General features: G+C 46.1%; 1 protein-coding gene and 1 long non-coding RNA gene across 2 annotated transcripts in view; both read right to left on the bottom strand.

Annotated features, from left to right (window-relative positions):
* The window catches only part of LOC144328074 (uncharacterized), a 363,019-nt gene that overhangs the window by 19,928 nt on the left and 327,099 nt on the right, over positions 1 to 15,992 (bottom strand). The gene's annotated exons all lie outside the window — the stretch shown is intronic.
* The window catches only part of SEMA3D (semaphorin 3D), a 172,839-nt gene that overhangs the window by 19,293 nt on the left and 137,554 nt on the right, over positions 1 to 15,992 (bottom strand). Inside the window, exons 13-16 of the mRNA XM_028728773.2 lie at positions 12,239 to 12,327; positions 9,251 to 9,292; positions 6,568 to 6,725; positions 4,940 to 5,004 (exon numbers count right to left, since the gene is read on the bottom strand). Of these exons, the coding sequence (XP_028584606.2) occupies positions 4,940 to 5,004; positions 6,568 to 6,725; positions 9,251 to 9,292; positions 12,239 to 12,327 (354 nt within the window). The remainder of the gene's footprint in view (positions 1 to 4,939; positions 5,005 to 6,567; positions 6,726 to 9,250; positions 9,293 to 12,238; positions 12,328 to 15,992) is intronic.

The following is a 15,992-nucleotide window of genomic DNA, read 5'->3' as shown; positions in this document are numbered from 1 at the left end:
TCTATAGCCTTTCTTAGAGGAATTCTTCTTCTCTATTTAATGAGACTGGGAACCGTGAGGAGGATACAGTGACCTTGCTGACTGGCAGCTAGCTCCAGGAAGAGGGTTAACAGAAGGAGTGCTACAGACTTCCTTAGAGGCAAAGTTCCCAGGGACATCATCTGGAACCTGAACTCTAAATTTGCCCCACCACTGAAAAGTAAGCATTTGGGGAATCCATCCCAGAACTAAGTTCCTTCCCTGGGAGAAATCTTAGACTTTCTGAAGCAGCTCACAAATAATAAATGCACTTCTTAACAAACATAACTAGAAAGATAACTAATAAATAAACACAAACTTTTTTCAGCTTAAGCCATTCAAGGTTACCTGGAGGAGGAACAGTGGTACCTCAGGTTACAGATGCTTTAGGTTACAGACGCTTCAGGTTACAGACTCTGCTATCCCCGAAATAGCACCCCGGGTTAAGAACTTTGCTTCAGGATGAGAACAGAAATCGTGCGGTGGTGGCGCAGCAGCAGCGGGAGGCCCCATTAGCTAAAGTGGTACCTCAGGTTAAGAACAGTTTCAGGTTAAGAATGGACCTCCAGAACGAATTAAGTTCTTAACCCAAGGTACCACTGTAAATCTATAAACACAGACCAGGAGTGTCTGGCAGAACTCTCCGAAGTGATGTATGATTCAACAACAAGTCTTAGACAGAAGAGGGACTCAGGGCCAGAATCTGTGGGGGGGTTTTCTGCTCCAGGTGTGAATGCACACAGTCAGGACACTGGAGAGTGATTGGAACCAGCCTTGAGTGCCACCTGACCTGAATCACAGGATATAGCAATGGATACGCTAAACTTTTGGGATATCTCCCTGCTACCATTGTGGTGGAATAAGCCCACCCTGGGCACAAGGCTTGACATGCCTTGTCTTCACCTTTCACCCTGTTCTTCCTTCAAGAACTCCTCATGGTCACATGGTGTTGTAAGATTTTGAGTTTGTACAGGAGGATGTTAACAGATCCAGATGTTCTGCTGCAGACTTCCATTAACAGTCAGGGGCAATGTTGCCAGACGCATTTCTCTGTTAGGGATATTTCAGGCTGAGTAAGGCTAGGGAGGGACGCGGGTGGCGCTGTGGGTTAAACCACAGAGCCTAGGACTTGCCGATCAGAAGGTCAGCGGTTCGAATCCCCACAACGGGGTGAGCTCCCGTTGCTCAGTCCCTGCTCCTGCCAACCTAGCAGTTGAAAAGCACGTCAAAGTGCAAGTAGATAAATAGGTACCGCTCCAGGGGGAAGGTAAACAGTGTTTCTGTGCGCTGCTCTGGTTTGCCAGAAGCGGCTTAGTCATGCTGGCCACGTGACCCAGAAGCTATACGCCGGCTCCCTTGGCCAATAAAGCAAGATGAGCGCCGTAACCCCAGAGTCAGCCACGACTGGACCTAATGGTCAGGGGTCCCTTTACCTTTACCTTTAAGGCTAGGGAACAGTTGCCTTCTTCATCCTGATTCCATCCCTCCAACCACAGGGAACAGGCAAACTAAGCGAGGGTGGGGGGAAATGAAATGTCTTTCTAGCCCTCCATCTATGCACTGTTTGCATACATTTGTAAATAAACACAAATATTGCAAAATGCCATCAGCTTCCTGCGGCATCCTTCCAAATGAAACCAAACTTGCTTAAATACTTTTTGCCTGGAACTTCTCCCCATTTGGAAAGATGTAAAAAGGTAAAGGTACCCCTGCCCGTACAGGCCAGTCTTGCCAGACTCTGGGGTTGTGCGCCCATCTCACTCAAGAGGCCGGGGGCCAGGGCTGTCCGCAGACACTTCCGGGTCACGTGGCCAGCGTGACATCGCTGCTCTGGCGAGCCAGAGCCGCACACGGAAACACCGTTTACCTTCCCGCTAGAAAGCGGTCCCTATTTATCTACTTGCACCCGGGGGTGCTTTCGAACTGCTAGGTTGGCAGGTTTGGGAAGATGAGGAGGGAGTAAAAACCTGCTTTCTAAATGTCTCCCACTGAGGCAGCTTAGAGAGCCATACCTGCAGCTTCCATCTAAGCCAAGTCTCTGGGCAAAGGCCAAGGTGAAAAGAACAGGCCCACATACAGCCATGAAGAAAACCTGTACCATGCAGATCAGAAGACGTTAAATGTGGCTCTTATATGAGGAATTCCATTCCCACAGTCCATAACTGCACAGTGCTTTATTTTGTGTCAACTCCTATCAGTCTACAGGACAAAGTCAATTGGCTCATTCCAGAAAGAGAACTTATTGTTTCCTTGGGTCACTGCTTACACTCTCAAAGTAGCAGCACAGAAAGCTGCAGCCCTCATTCACCCTGTCTGTACTCGGGTCCATTTGATGGCCCTTAATTTTAGTTTACAACAGAGCGCTAACTGAAATAACTGAGGATCAATTGAAAACAGTTGCGCTTCCTGGATCAAATAATAAACCAAATGTGTGTTCGGGGCAGGGGACCCTATTGTTTTGTTTAAGAAAGGAAAACAAAATACCCTGTTGAACATTTAAAACGTTACGTTACATTGTCACAGAAATTTCATCTTAACCACAAGACAGCAGTACCAGTTGCCAGGGGAGTAAGCCAGACCACTTGGCAATGTCCATCAGTGTCCATAGTGGTGGGAGACAGTAGGCAGTTGTTAAGAAGAGGATTGTTTAATTAGCAAGGAAGAATTAGAAGAAGGCCTGGATAGCTTGATAGCTGGAACTAAGATGCTAGATCTTTGACAAAAAGTTGCTCTGTGGAAATAAGCCAAGGGAATGGAAAAAAGTGTGCTTCCTCAGTTTTCCTTGGGGGAATTCTGCTTCTTTGGCTCACTTGCCTAAGCCGACCTCCTGCGTTGCTCTTGGAAAGCTGTAGCGTTCCTCTCACATTCAGTTATAGTACTTACATAGACACCAATTAACTCTTCCATGGTCGTCATCTCCAGAACTATTCCTTTCTTTGTGTTTCTTGAAGGGTTGCAGAGAGTCCAACTAGCTCAGTGTTAGTTCAGGTATACAGCAAGAACCAGCCAACCAGACCTGCTATTCTCTTTTGGGGGAGAGGGGGCATATTTGCCCGAAATTGCTTCCCAGACTTCCACAGACTTCCCATTAACTATTTCTACTCCTGCTGAAGGCATAAGAAAGGAATACAGGCGGCTCTCAACCTACACGGCATAGAGCCAAAACCGTCTCTAGTCAGAACAAATTGGCTTCAATAGTGGGTGGGATTGCAAAAGTCTTTCTTCCCCAGACACCTTCCCTTTTTGTGTGTGCACAAATGAAAAGCGTGCATAGTGCAAGTTACTTGTAATGAGTTCTCTGCCTGCAAGGGTATCCTCTGCTTTTTCTGTATTTCTGTTTTGCCTCCAGGTTGCATCACTTCACATGATGCAGCACATCTATGGACCCCTCACTATAGTCCTAGACTAACTCTCAAGAGGCTAGCTCGGTCTATTAGCACTGAGGGCGCTGCTTACAGATCTGCTTGTGCATGCCATCTGTTAAGTCGTGGGTTGACATAGCAGCCGGCACAGCGATCTCTTCAAGTAGCTCTTTATTATGGTAAGCTGGAATAGAACTGACAGTGAACAGCTCAGCCGGCCTGTATTTATAGGCAGCCGGCTGTCACATTGTAACCACAACAGCCCAGAGTTCCCGCCTAAAATAACTGCCGCGGACCTGAGTGAAAACTATCTACAGACCTGAGTGAAAACTATATACAGTATCCCCCTGTTGGCCCAGGGTGAAACTACACTACATAACACCCCTCCCCACCGAGATAAGGCGTTAGTTACAATCGTAATGGTTTCCTTATATACAGCACTACGCGTAATGGTTCAATTAGGCACAAAAGCATATCGGTTACATTTCCCATACTTAGACCAACAGTGATACCTGTCCAACAACATAGTCCTTTGCGTTGCAAACAGGCCTCGCAGCGCCCTGATGCCCTCCACCACTACCGAAGCTGTCATCCGGGTGCTGCGAGGCCTGTTTGCAACGCATGGGTGTCCTGATGTCCTTGTCTCTGACAACGGACCGCAGTTCACATCAGGCACGTTTGAGCGGTATCTTTTGGGACTGGGCATCCGCCATGCCCTAACGGCACCCTTTCATCCATCCAGCAACGGGCAAGCGGAAAGAATGGTGCGCTCGACAAAAGAGGCACTGGCGCGCCTGGACCGGGGAGACTGGCATGAGCGGGTCGCCGAATACTTGTTCGCGCAACACATCACCCCTCATGCGGCCACAGGGAGGAGTCCTGCGGAACTGCTTATGGGCCGCCGCCTCAGGTCACCGCTCGACCGGCTACACCCAGACTTTGCCGTGGCTGAACCCCCAGGCTGTGCCAACGCACCACGGTCATTTGTCCCAGGAAACCAGGTCTTTGCCCGGAACTATGTGGGGGACATCCCTTGGGTGCCAGCCACAGTAGTGGGAGTCACTGGACCTCGCTCGTACCAGGTGGCACTCGAAGACGGGCGCTTGTGGCGACGGCACATAGACCAACTTAGGCGCAGGGTTGGGGACTTGGACACTACCGAGGTGCCCCCAACTGCGCTTGCGGCTCCAGAAGAGACACGTACAGATGGCGAGGCCCCACCTACACCTCCCTCGCAAACTGCCGCGGACCTGAGTGAAAACTATCTACAGACCTGAGTGAAAACTATATACAGTATCCCCCTGTTGGCCCAGGGTGAAACTACACTACATAACACCATCTATCAAGGAATGTAAGCCAGATGTTGTTTCCAATACTCTAATTCAGCCCTTGAATTTAAGAAGTAAATGCATTTTGGTCCACACAGAGTCACCACAACCTGGCTACACTTCTGGTATCTGAGCATCATCTACTCAGTAACCAGGCCTTGCAAGAGCTGAGCACATCATTTCCTTAGGCCCCTCACCTATCTTTTTGGAGACAAAGATGCAGATACTTACTATCTTCCGTATCACCGCACTGGGTAGCTGGGTCTCCATACTTGACGTCTTGCCTCCTTGCACGCCTGGAAAAATAAAGGTTGTCATGACTTTGTGAAATTACGCCTGCTGTTCTTTGGATGTGGGATGGAGCTTAAGGGAAGTTGCTCACTTGGAGAAAGTAACATCAGGTTACATATATGAATAAGGTGTCACTGATATTATAGTCACAGTCAACTTTCCTTTTCTTTCTGGTGTTCAGGCTGCAAGTGCTGCTTCTTCCATTGCCAAATAAGCACCATGCACCCATAAGAATCAGGCAGGTAGCAACAGGCCTTGGGGTACTCCAAGCCTTGCAGAAATGCAAAAGTGGCTGGATGGGGGGAAGCCTATGGAAGGAGGAAACCTGGAAAACATTCCAGTGAGAACTGGGTGTGCTCCTGAATCCTGACCCACTTTTGTGGGGTGGCGTAAGGAATACCCAGAAATCTGGGGCAGAGGAAAGAGAAAATGGAATGGAATGGAGCTCCTGGAATCCCAAAGAGCAGCATCCCACACAGCAAAAGCTTGTTTCAGGTCCCAGATGTATTGCCTGAACACAATACCTTTTAATGGCTGTGCACTGAGCAGCCCAGGACCTCCAGACACACGGCCCAGGCTTGCACCCCGGGGAAGTCACTTTAGTGCTGCTAACACAGCAAAAAACAATGCAGGAGGCAGCAGCTAAGCATTTCTAAGTCTCTGCAGCCACATCAGGTGCTGTGATTCTCCAGATGCTTGACTTCACCCCTGGAGGGACACTCCACTGTATCTTGAGACAGATGCCGACAACCCTGGGACCTTAATTCCAAGGAAGTCAAGCCCAATATATGTACTGGTGTCCCTGAAATGTTTCCACTGTTCAGAGATTAGGTAACACATAACAGTATTCAAAGATTCCTCCTGCTGACATCATGAAACATCTGTGTTTGTGGGGGGGGGGGGGTATTTAACTAAGTTTTTCCTAGAGTGTAGCTGTTGAAATCAATGAACGTGACTAAAGGTAAAGGGACCCCTGACCATTAGGTCCAGTCACGGACGACTCTGGGGTTGTGGCGCTCATCTCGCTTTATTGGCTGAGGGAGCCAGCGTACAGCATGACTAAGCTGCTTCTGGTGAACCAGAGCAGCGCACAGAAATGCCGTTTACCTTCCTGCCAGAGCTGTACCTATTTATCTACTTGCACTTTGACATGCTTTTGAGCTGCTAGGTGGGCAGGAGCAGGGACCGAGCAACTGGAGCTCACCCCATTGCGGGGATTCGAACCACCGACCTTCTGATCAGCAAGTCCTAGGCTCTGTGGTTTAACCCACAGCGCCACGTGACTAAGTGAGGTCTATTAATTGCAATTGGTCTACTCTGAGTGAAGCTTAGTTAACCCTACCCAGGTTACCTGTACATGAACTAGCAGAGAGGATGGTACCAGAGGATCCATGGGGAAGCTCTGGTGTCCTCCATCACTAATGCCAGCCTTGAACTCATCCCATAGAGCCCAGAGCTTCATAGGTTAACCCAGAAGTGTGGGAAGGAGTAGCTCTGCATTAAATCATGGGGGTCACGTAAGAAGCTGCTCTTAGAGGCTCGGTCAAAGCAGGAACGATATCACTCACCTTTTAGATGTTGGTGTGTATCTGGAGCATGAATTTCCATCCCAAGCACAATAGGGGTCTCTGGCAAGGCAACAGTCTGCACAAGCCTTGCCATATGTGTGACATCTGTGTAGCGAGAGCTGAGCCAATCCATCTCTGGAACCAATGTACAATTGTTGCTGAAAATCAGGCGAGGCAAATGAATTAGAAGCGTTCTTCAAGAAACCTCTTTTTCTTTTGGCCTTGATTTCCTTCTTAGCAATTTTTCATTTAAAAATTTCTATTTTTATACAATCCTTACAAATTTATACAGCAAATGCAATTTATGTTCTGGTAATCAGTGAACAAACTCTGTTTGTCCAAGTAATCTCTCTGCGCAGTTAATCTCCAAGTTTTTAGAGCAGGGTCTATTTAGTTGGCTTTCCTCAGCCAGTCTGATATAGACGGCAATCATTGCTTCTCCAAGTAAGTTGCAAGAACAATCTGAGCTGAAATCAACCCAAGTAGACATAACATTGCCAGTCTTTTTACACTGGCTCTCAAGTCCACATCAAAGATCCAGTGCAGGTAGCATATTGAAAATGGTATAAAAGTTCTAAAACACATACTAGTGTTGAATTCCATAATTCCATTCACAGAGAGATGTGAGCTATGAAGCTGACTACAATACTAGCTTAAAACCAGAGCTGTGTCAAAAAATCCCTTCCTTAAAAACAAAACAAAACCCTTTCAATTAATAAGTGAAATTGCATCTGAAAATTATCAGACTGCAGCAAAAAAATTTCATGGGTGGAATGTGGGGTTTTGTTGCGGTTACTTTACTTTTGAGATAGCTAAGGGGCATTTGTGAGTACTGTTTCATTCATGCTCCAAATCATTTCTCTGGTGGTCTTCACTCTGCCGCCTTCCTGGGTCTGCAAGCTTTGTGAAAACCCATGACGTCCTTCGCTACGCTCAGAGATGCCTGCCACCTGCCTGACAGCTGTTTGTTGTCATTTTTTAAAAAAGGGAAGGCCTTTTACTTTGAAAGGAATCACTGCATGAAAGCTACATGTGTGGAAAGTTTTTTTGTTTTAATAATAATAATAATAATAATAATAATAATAATAATAATAATTTATTTATACCTCGCCCATCCAGCTGGGTTTCCCCAGCCACTGTGGGCGGCTCCCAACAGATTAAAAACAGAATAAAACATCACACATTAAAAACTTCACTAAACAGGGCTGCCTTCAGATGTCTTCTAAAAGTCAGATAGTTGTTTATTTCCTTGACATCTAACAGAAGGGTGGGCACCACCACCGAGAAGACCCTCTGCCTGGTTCCCTGTAACCTCGCTTCTCACAGGGAGGGAACCACCAGAAGGCCCTCGGAGCTGGACCTTAGTGTCCGGGCTGAACGATGGGGGTGGAGATGCTCCTTCAGGTATACAGGGCCGAGGGTGTTTAGGGAACATTGAGGGAAGGAACAAGGACTCCTTTTAAAAGCAAAACCCGTGAGCTCACACCAGTCTCTGGCAATTGGTGGCTAGTCTCCTCCTCAGCTTCTCTCCCTTCAATTTAAGCCCAGGGGAAGATGGCATGTGGCAACTCGTCGCATGGGACCTTTTTCAGATCAGGAAGTGTGGGCATCAGCCTTATTTACTTTGCGGCAATAGAATAAGATCAACTCTACACCCACCCAAATTCTGAATGTGCCCTGCAAATGAGGCAGAAAATTTGAAAGTTATTTAATGGGGAAGAAAACACTTGGGAAATTGGAACACAGGTTTGGTACAATCTAATTAAAATACATCTTTGCCTGAGAAACCTATAGAAATGGGATTTTTTTTCATGAGCTCTATCAATATGGACTGGAGTAAGGTAAAGGTAAAGGTACCCCTGCCCATTCGGGCCAGTCTTGACAGACTCTAGGGTTGTGCGCTCATCTCACTCTAGAGGCCGGGAGCCAGCGCTGTCCGCAGACACTTCCGGGTCACGTGGCCAGCGTGACAAGCTGCATCTGGTGAGCCAGCGCAGCATACGGAAACGCCGTTTACCTTCCCGCTGGTAAGCGGTCCCTATTTATCTACTTGCACCCGGGGATGCTTTCGAACTGCTAGGTTGGCAGGCGCTGGGACTGAACGACGGGAGCGCACCCCGCCGTGGGGATTCGAACCGCCGACCATGCGATCGGCAAGTCCTAGGCGCTGAGGTTTTACCCACAGCGCCACCTGCGTCCCATGGACTGGAGTAAGTTACCTAAATCAGAGGAAGGTCATTGTAGTTCCATTGAGGCAGTAATCCTGACCGCTCACTTATTAAGGAGCAAGCCTGAATGAACACAATGAGATTTACTTCCAAGTAGAGTTGCACAGGACTGTAAAATCACTGACTAATTTAATTTCAGCGGTACTTCAGTGCAACTCATGTGTTTGGGAAATAAAAGAACAGAACAAACATTACTTTCCCCACTTTTTATACTTTTTTTCTTTTTCATAGATACAGGAATGTATTTCAGAACAAAATAAGTATTCTGATATTGAATGTGAGGGGTTAGAGAAGACAGACTAGGGTGTGACTTTTTTTGTATGCTTCAAGAAAAAGAAAGAAATGGAAATATTAGGATAGAAAATGTTTAGATGCCCTCTTTGAAAAACAGGTATAGTTATCTGCAATAATGTACAAGCAATCTGCAGGTGCTAAAATTGGTAATTATTAATTACCTGCTTTGGGGACATCTCCATAGTCAAGATGGGTGAGGGATGCTGAAAAGGAAATGGAAAAAACCCCAATGAAAACCCTTCTTCTGCTTAGATTGAAGACTACCAAACATTTGTCGCTCCACCAGCAGGAGGCCAGTAGCCAAAACCCTTTGCAATTTTACTTAAGTGTTTGAAATAGTACTTCCCTAGAAACCAAAATATTCTGAGACTTTCAGCCTGGGATGAATTCACCTGTGACAGGAATGGAAACTCATTTGTCTTCCGCGAGAAGAAAACAGGGTGTATTTCTGGAAGTGTGCCCATTTTCCAGGTGTGTTAGTCGCCCACTAGACTTTGGGACTCAGCGGGGATTTGGAGCTGTGTTTCCATGTCTTAAGTCCAACACTCCAAGCATCACACCTTCCGAGCTCTAACATGTTGTTTAGTCGTTTAGTCGTGTCCGACTCTTCGTGACCCCATGGACCAGAGCACGCCAGGCACTCCTGTCTTCCACTGCCTCCCGCAGTTTGGTCAGACTCATGTTTGTAGCTTCAAGAACACTGTCCAACCATCTCGTCCTCTGTCGTCCCCTTCTCCTTGTGCCCTCCATCTTTCCCAACATCAGGGGCTTTTCCAGGGAGTCTTCTCTTCTCATGAGGTGGCCAAAGTATTGGAGTCTCAGCTTCAGGATCTGTCCTTCCAGTGAGCACTCAGGGCTGATTTCCTTAAGAATGGATAGGTTTGATCTTCTTGCAGTCCATGGGACTCTCAAGAGTCTCCTCCAGCACCATAATTCAAAAGCATCAATTCTTCGGCGATCAGCCTTCTTTATGGTCCAGCTCTCACTTCCATACATCACTACTGGGAAAACCATGGCTTTAACTCTAACAATGGATCAGCTAACAATGGATCAACTCTAACAATGGATCAACTGCAGCTGTGAAGGCCAACCTTCCTGGAAAATGTGCTCAGAGAGAAGTATCTGAGCAGGGCTCCCTTGAACACTACACGATTCATACTGTACGCAGCCCTCAGGTTCCTTCTGATCCGCTGAGGGACAGGAATATAGTGCTGGAAAGACAGGAAAGAATGCACACATTCCACAGCCTCTTCTTCTCCTGTCCGGGAGTGCCAAAAATGTCAAATGCCTGTGCTTCTGTGGCACCCATCTCACAGGTTGTCCACACATAAAGAGGGTGGGCATCCATACAGGGTGTTTCGGAACAGCCGGATTCACTTGGCTCCTCTGTCAGTCACAGGGGCCATGGACTGATTTGAGCCTCCACACAGTCACTACAAGTGCGGGCCCCTAATGTATTTGCCATTTTTATGGTTATCATTTGTCATGTTTTATGGTACTTGTAAACTGCTTAGATTTTTCCTCTTAAAATGTTAAGCAGTATATAAGTTAAATAAACAAATACATGGGGAAAAATGTGAGCCAGCAACAAGATAAATTCCATGTGCTACATTCTAACTTATTATAAAGAGGCTATGTACTATGTACTGTGAAATGGAAGTGGGCAGAATGGCCTGAGTAGACAGACTCTTTTGTATGAGTCTTACATCCATCACTTGCTTAGGACTGTGAAATGTTCCTGGTCAGTCAAGGAGCTTCACAACCCAGCCATAACTTGAGGTTCTCCTGACCAAGAATCTCAATGGAAGGGTTGCCAACTGAGCCCATGAGGGGCTTCCATGGAAAGCAACTGGGTGGCATGAGATGCCAAACACTAGAATACTCTGCCCGTTATGCTAGATCTGCAACCATCACCTGATGCAGCCACTCTTCAGGGCTTGTGAGTGCTGCCTTGTGTTGAATGGGGCCAGGGAAGGGAGTAACTATTCCCTCAGGGCAAACCATATAGCTGACTGCGGATGAGGCTGAAGGCAAGAAAGCATCCACCACCTGCAAAGTCGTCACAACGGCTGGTTCTTGGAAACCCCAACATCCAATGACATCATTCTGGTGTGGCTTCTTAAACATGTAAATAAACTACAGCCCCTTCTCTCTTTCTAATTTTTCCCCTCGCATGAGAAAAATAAGAAGTGCATTTATAACATGGAGGAACATCTGCTGAGCTAATAGCCCTGTTTGGTATTAAATCTGATATGGCGCCTTTCCCTTTGACGTGATCTCGCAAGTATGCAGCAAATTGGTACATGCTCGGAAATTCCTGATTACTTGGCAGCCTGTTGAGCACTCTTGGCCTCCATGGCAGCAAAAAGATGGCATTTAAAAGTATTCCACCTCTGTAATCAAGGTACCAAGTGCACAGGGAGAGATTTACCTGGAGAAAATATTGTTTTCCACAGACATGTAAGGCAAGGGCATCAAGGATGATTTCAAAGCCACCAGATCATTGCAGGAAAGCCAAAGGTTGGACCTAAAGCTGACTCTCTAAGAATCATGGCAAATGAAGAACATCTAATTCCATCATAGTTATGGGCCAAGAGCAAAAACTGCTATTTAGGGTGTCCTTCCTCGCCTATAGTACCCCAGGCTGCAAAAAAACCAAGAAATTTTGCTAATCTGATATTGAAATCAATGCAGATGTTTTGCCCAAGCAGGAACCTCCAAATTCACCTCATATTTCGCTTCACTTTCTGTGGCAATTCTGTTATGAGCATTTAAGTTTCTTTTCACCATAATTCCTTAGTTTAAAAAAAGCATACAGAATTCTTAATTAAACTTCAGCAGATCCTAGAATTTTCTCCAGGTGACCGATGTGAGTGACTTATTTTTGAGGAACAGAAAATGAAGATTTTATGCCCTCCCAAAATGATTCTTTCTGAAGAATGAAATCCATTGAGCTTTATTTTCCTTCAGTTGCCCTTCTGAAAGAGCTCAGTTGGCAGAGCATGAGATTCTTTTGCCTAAGCCCCACCTTAGGCAAAAGATTCCTGCATTGCAGGGGGTTGGACTAAATGACCTTTGTGGTCTCTTCCAACCCTGCAATTCTGTGATTCTGTGAATTGTGTTCCAATAGATGAGGCTTGTAATCTTACCTTGAATATCTGCAGCTCTTCCAGGACCACTTCCTCCATGTCTCGCTTCTCCTTGGTTATACTCAGAACTTTCAGTACTGTTCCGACATCTGCAAGAAAGGGACACAGCCGAAAATCAGTGGCCATTTTTGGATTTTACATTAAGATTTTCCATCTTCTTTAGATATGGCACCTAACTGAGTGCAGACCTCCTCATTGGATTCTCTCTCTCCTCATTTTTTTAAGCAGACACACATTACGATGCCTTTGCTCCATGAATCTCCCCAGTGCTTTTTTTCTTAAAAAAATGTTTAGGGTTTACTATCACTTTCCTACTCATATTGAAATACTGCCCCTCAATGAGGAGAGACTTAGATTCACAAAATGTTTAGGGGTATGCGTCCCCCTGTGTCCCCCCCCCCCAGAAAAAAGCACCGAAACTCCCTTTCTTTTCAATATACGACTCTCTGCCACTGGCTAGGAAACAAGAAATGTACATCTTTCTAAATGCCAAGGATGGAGACAAAGAACTTGATATGGGATTGCCATTTCCTGCAGGAGCCAATGGTCATGTTGAATTGACCACCCTTAAATAGTCACAAGCTCTTGTAGCACATCCAATGTGGAAAAAACTGTATCTGGAATCCATGATAATTTCTATATAAGGTGCGTGTTCGAATAAATTTATCCAAGTCAAATTTATGGCATCATGAAGTCACTGGTTTAGCATTTGGAAACTAATTCTACAATGGCTTTGTTTTCCCAAATTTGAAATGAGGACCGTGAACTATGACCTACAAGAGTGTTGTAGCGTTGAGCACAAACAGAAAAACAGTTGATTTAGTTCAGGTGTCACCAGATCTCATGTCTTGGGACTATTTAGTAGCTCTGAGCATGAACAAAGTATCTTTCCTGAGCACTGAGTAACCACAGCCTCACGCTCTGCATTGTGAAGCATTAAGCAAACAAACAGCAAAACCAATGCCATTGCAATCAATTGTCCTGCGTTATTTCCAAAAGGAAAAAAAATAAATCCCTTCTCATTTTGTTCTACTCCAAGGCTACACATGGGACATGCATATGGCAGTGATTAAACAAACAAAAGATCCTGGAATTGAGTGACTGGAAAACAAGGCTGGAAAAAGTCTTAGTGAGCTGAATCATTTATTGCAACATGTTTAAAATACTGCAGAATTTTCTCTATTGACTAAACGAACTTTTCCCACAATCTTACTTATGGTAGGTAAACAGAAAAAGAGACTAACTATGCAATCCAATACACAGAAATAAGCAAGCAGTGAAGTCTGCTTTTAGCATGACTTTGTAAAAGGCAGGTTTTAAATTTGTAAAATAAAATAAAATATGCCATGCTTCCCTTAGGAAGCTCAATTTTCAACAATTTAGATACTGCTGGCAGTACTCTTCTGTCTGCTGAAATTCTGGACTGCCATCTACTGACTACATTTTGTGCTATAACCTGCAAAAAAACTATTTCAATGAAGAGCAACACTGAATAATGATAGTTTTTTCACACGTTGGCCTGGTGCAGACATAATGCTTTCAACCATCATTAGCACTAACCATGGTGTCTGGAGTGTCTGGAGGCGGTTGGAGGATGGATGGCGGCTAACAGATTGAGGTTGAATCCTGACAAGACAGAAGTACTGTTTTTGGGGGACAGGAGGCGGGCAGGTGTGGAGGATTCCCTGGTCCTGAATGGGGTAACTGTGCCCCTGAAGGACCAGGTGCGCAGCCTGGGAGTCATTTTGGACTCACAGCTTTCCATGGAGGCAGACCTGAAGGAGCGTCTCCACCCCCATCATTCTGCCCGGACGCTGAGGTCCAGCGCCGAGGGCCTTCTGGCGGTTCCCTCATTGCAAGAAGCAAAGCTACAGGGAACCTTCTCGGTAGTGGCACCCGCCCTGTGGAACGCCCTTCCAGCAGATGTCAAAGCGATAAACAACTACCTGACATTCAGAAGACATCTTAAGGCAGCCCTGTTCAGGGAAGTTTTTAACGTGTGATATTTTACTGTATTTTTGGTTTTTATGGAAGCCGCCCAGAGTGGCTGGGGAGGCCCAGCCAGATGGGCGGGGTATAAATAATAAATTATTATTATTATTATTATTAGCCCTGATTAAGGTCCCAGAGGTACTATAGTACATTGGTTTAGCTTCCTGAGCAAAGTCCTACCCCTGAAAAATATATATCAGGATATAGCAACATGACCTGTTTTATCATTTTGCAAGCAGAGAGACCAGGAAAGGGGGGAAACTGACTTAACCACAATTTGCGTAATGCAGATATAATGATTAAGCATGCGTAATGCAAACAATGGTTTGCAAACCCACTTTCAGGCCTTGATTTCACATCCTGGTTGGTGGCCAGGCCTTAACCATGGCTAAAGAAAACAAAAGCATGGCTCAGCATTTTGACCACAGAAAGTTGCTGTTATGCAGTGTTGAAACAAGCAGAAATGTGGAAATACAGTGATACCTCGGGTTAAGAACTTAATTCGTTCCGGAGGTCCGTTCTTAACCTGAAACTGTTCTTAACCTGAAGCACCACTTTAGGTAATGGGGCCTCCTGCTGCTGCCACACCACCGGAGCACGATTTCTGTTCTCATCCTGAAGCAAAGTTATTAACCTGAAGCACTATTTCTGGGTTAGCGGAGGCTGTAACCTGAAGCGTATGCAACCTGAAGCGTATGTAACCCGAGGTACCACTGTACTCAGCAGGCTTCAAATGGAGGGAGCAGCCTTGCACTTATCTGCAGATAGGCACCTGTTCCAAATGCCTTGGCATTTCTGCAGGGGCAGAGGAAGGGGGGTGCAGTGGGTGCAGGCCGCCCTGGGTGTCACCACTGAGGGGGGTGACAACATGCTGGGTGGCACTCACCACGGGGCCTGCAGTGCACCCGAGCCATGAGTCTCTCCTGGGAGAGATGTGGTGGCTTGGGCGTGTGCAGGTTTCGTGCCGCCCAAACGGTATGCCCGCTGCCTCCCCCCCCCCAGCTGTAGGGTGGTTGAGTGGGAGGTGGCAGGCAGATTCCAGAGGCCCCGCAGTGCGCCCCGCCCCTATGGGAACCTGAGCAGCTTCCTCTGCCACTCCAATTCTGCCTGTCACCAGAAGCAGCTGATTTAGACACTCTAGAATCTTTCCAGTGAGACAACTGGATCTGCAGTGATGGTTTATGCATGACAACCATATCTCCTACTCCAAACCTGCTTCAGGTATTTTTCAGTTGCAGCCATCCTCATTCTGAGACCAGTGCCGGATTTACGTATGAGCTAAACAAGCTATAGCTTAGGGCCCCGCTCTCTTGGGGGCCCCCCAAAAAATTAAAGAAAAAAACCACTGGATGTATATTTCCAAAATATAAGATAAAAAACAAATATTTTAACAAAAATAATAACAAAAATAAGATAAAAAACAAAAAAAGGAAAAAGAAACCTGGATGTATATTTCCAAAATATAAGATAAAAAACAAATAAAACCTACATACAGCAACAATGTTGTGTAAATGTAAAGGTAAAGGGACCCCTGACTGTTAGGTCCAGTCGCGGACGACTCTGGGGTTGTGGCGCTCATCTCGCTTTACTGGCCAAGGGAGCCGGTGTACAGCTTTCTGGTCATGTGGTCAGCATGACTAAGCCACTTCTGGCAAACCACAGCAGCGCACGGAAACGCCGTTTATCTTCCCACCGGAGCGGTACCTATTTATCTACTTGCACTTTGACATGCTTACGAACTGCTAGGTTGGCAGGAGCAGGG

Source organism: Podarcis muralis, chromosome 6 (genome assembly GCF_964188315.1).
Source record: "Podarcis muralis chromosome 6, rPodMur119.hap1.1, whole genome shotgun sequence".
Lineage (NCBI taxonomy): Eukaryota > Metazoa > Chordata > Lepidosauria > Squamata > Lacertidae > Podarcis > Podarcis muralis.
Note: the sequence above shows the minus strand (reverse complement) of the source record. Positions and strands in the feature narration are given on the sequence as shown.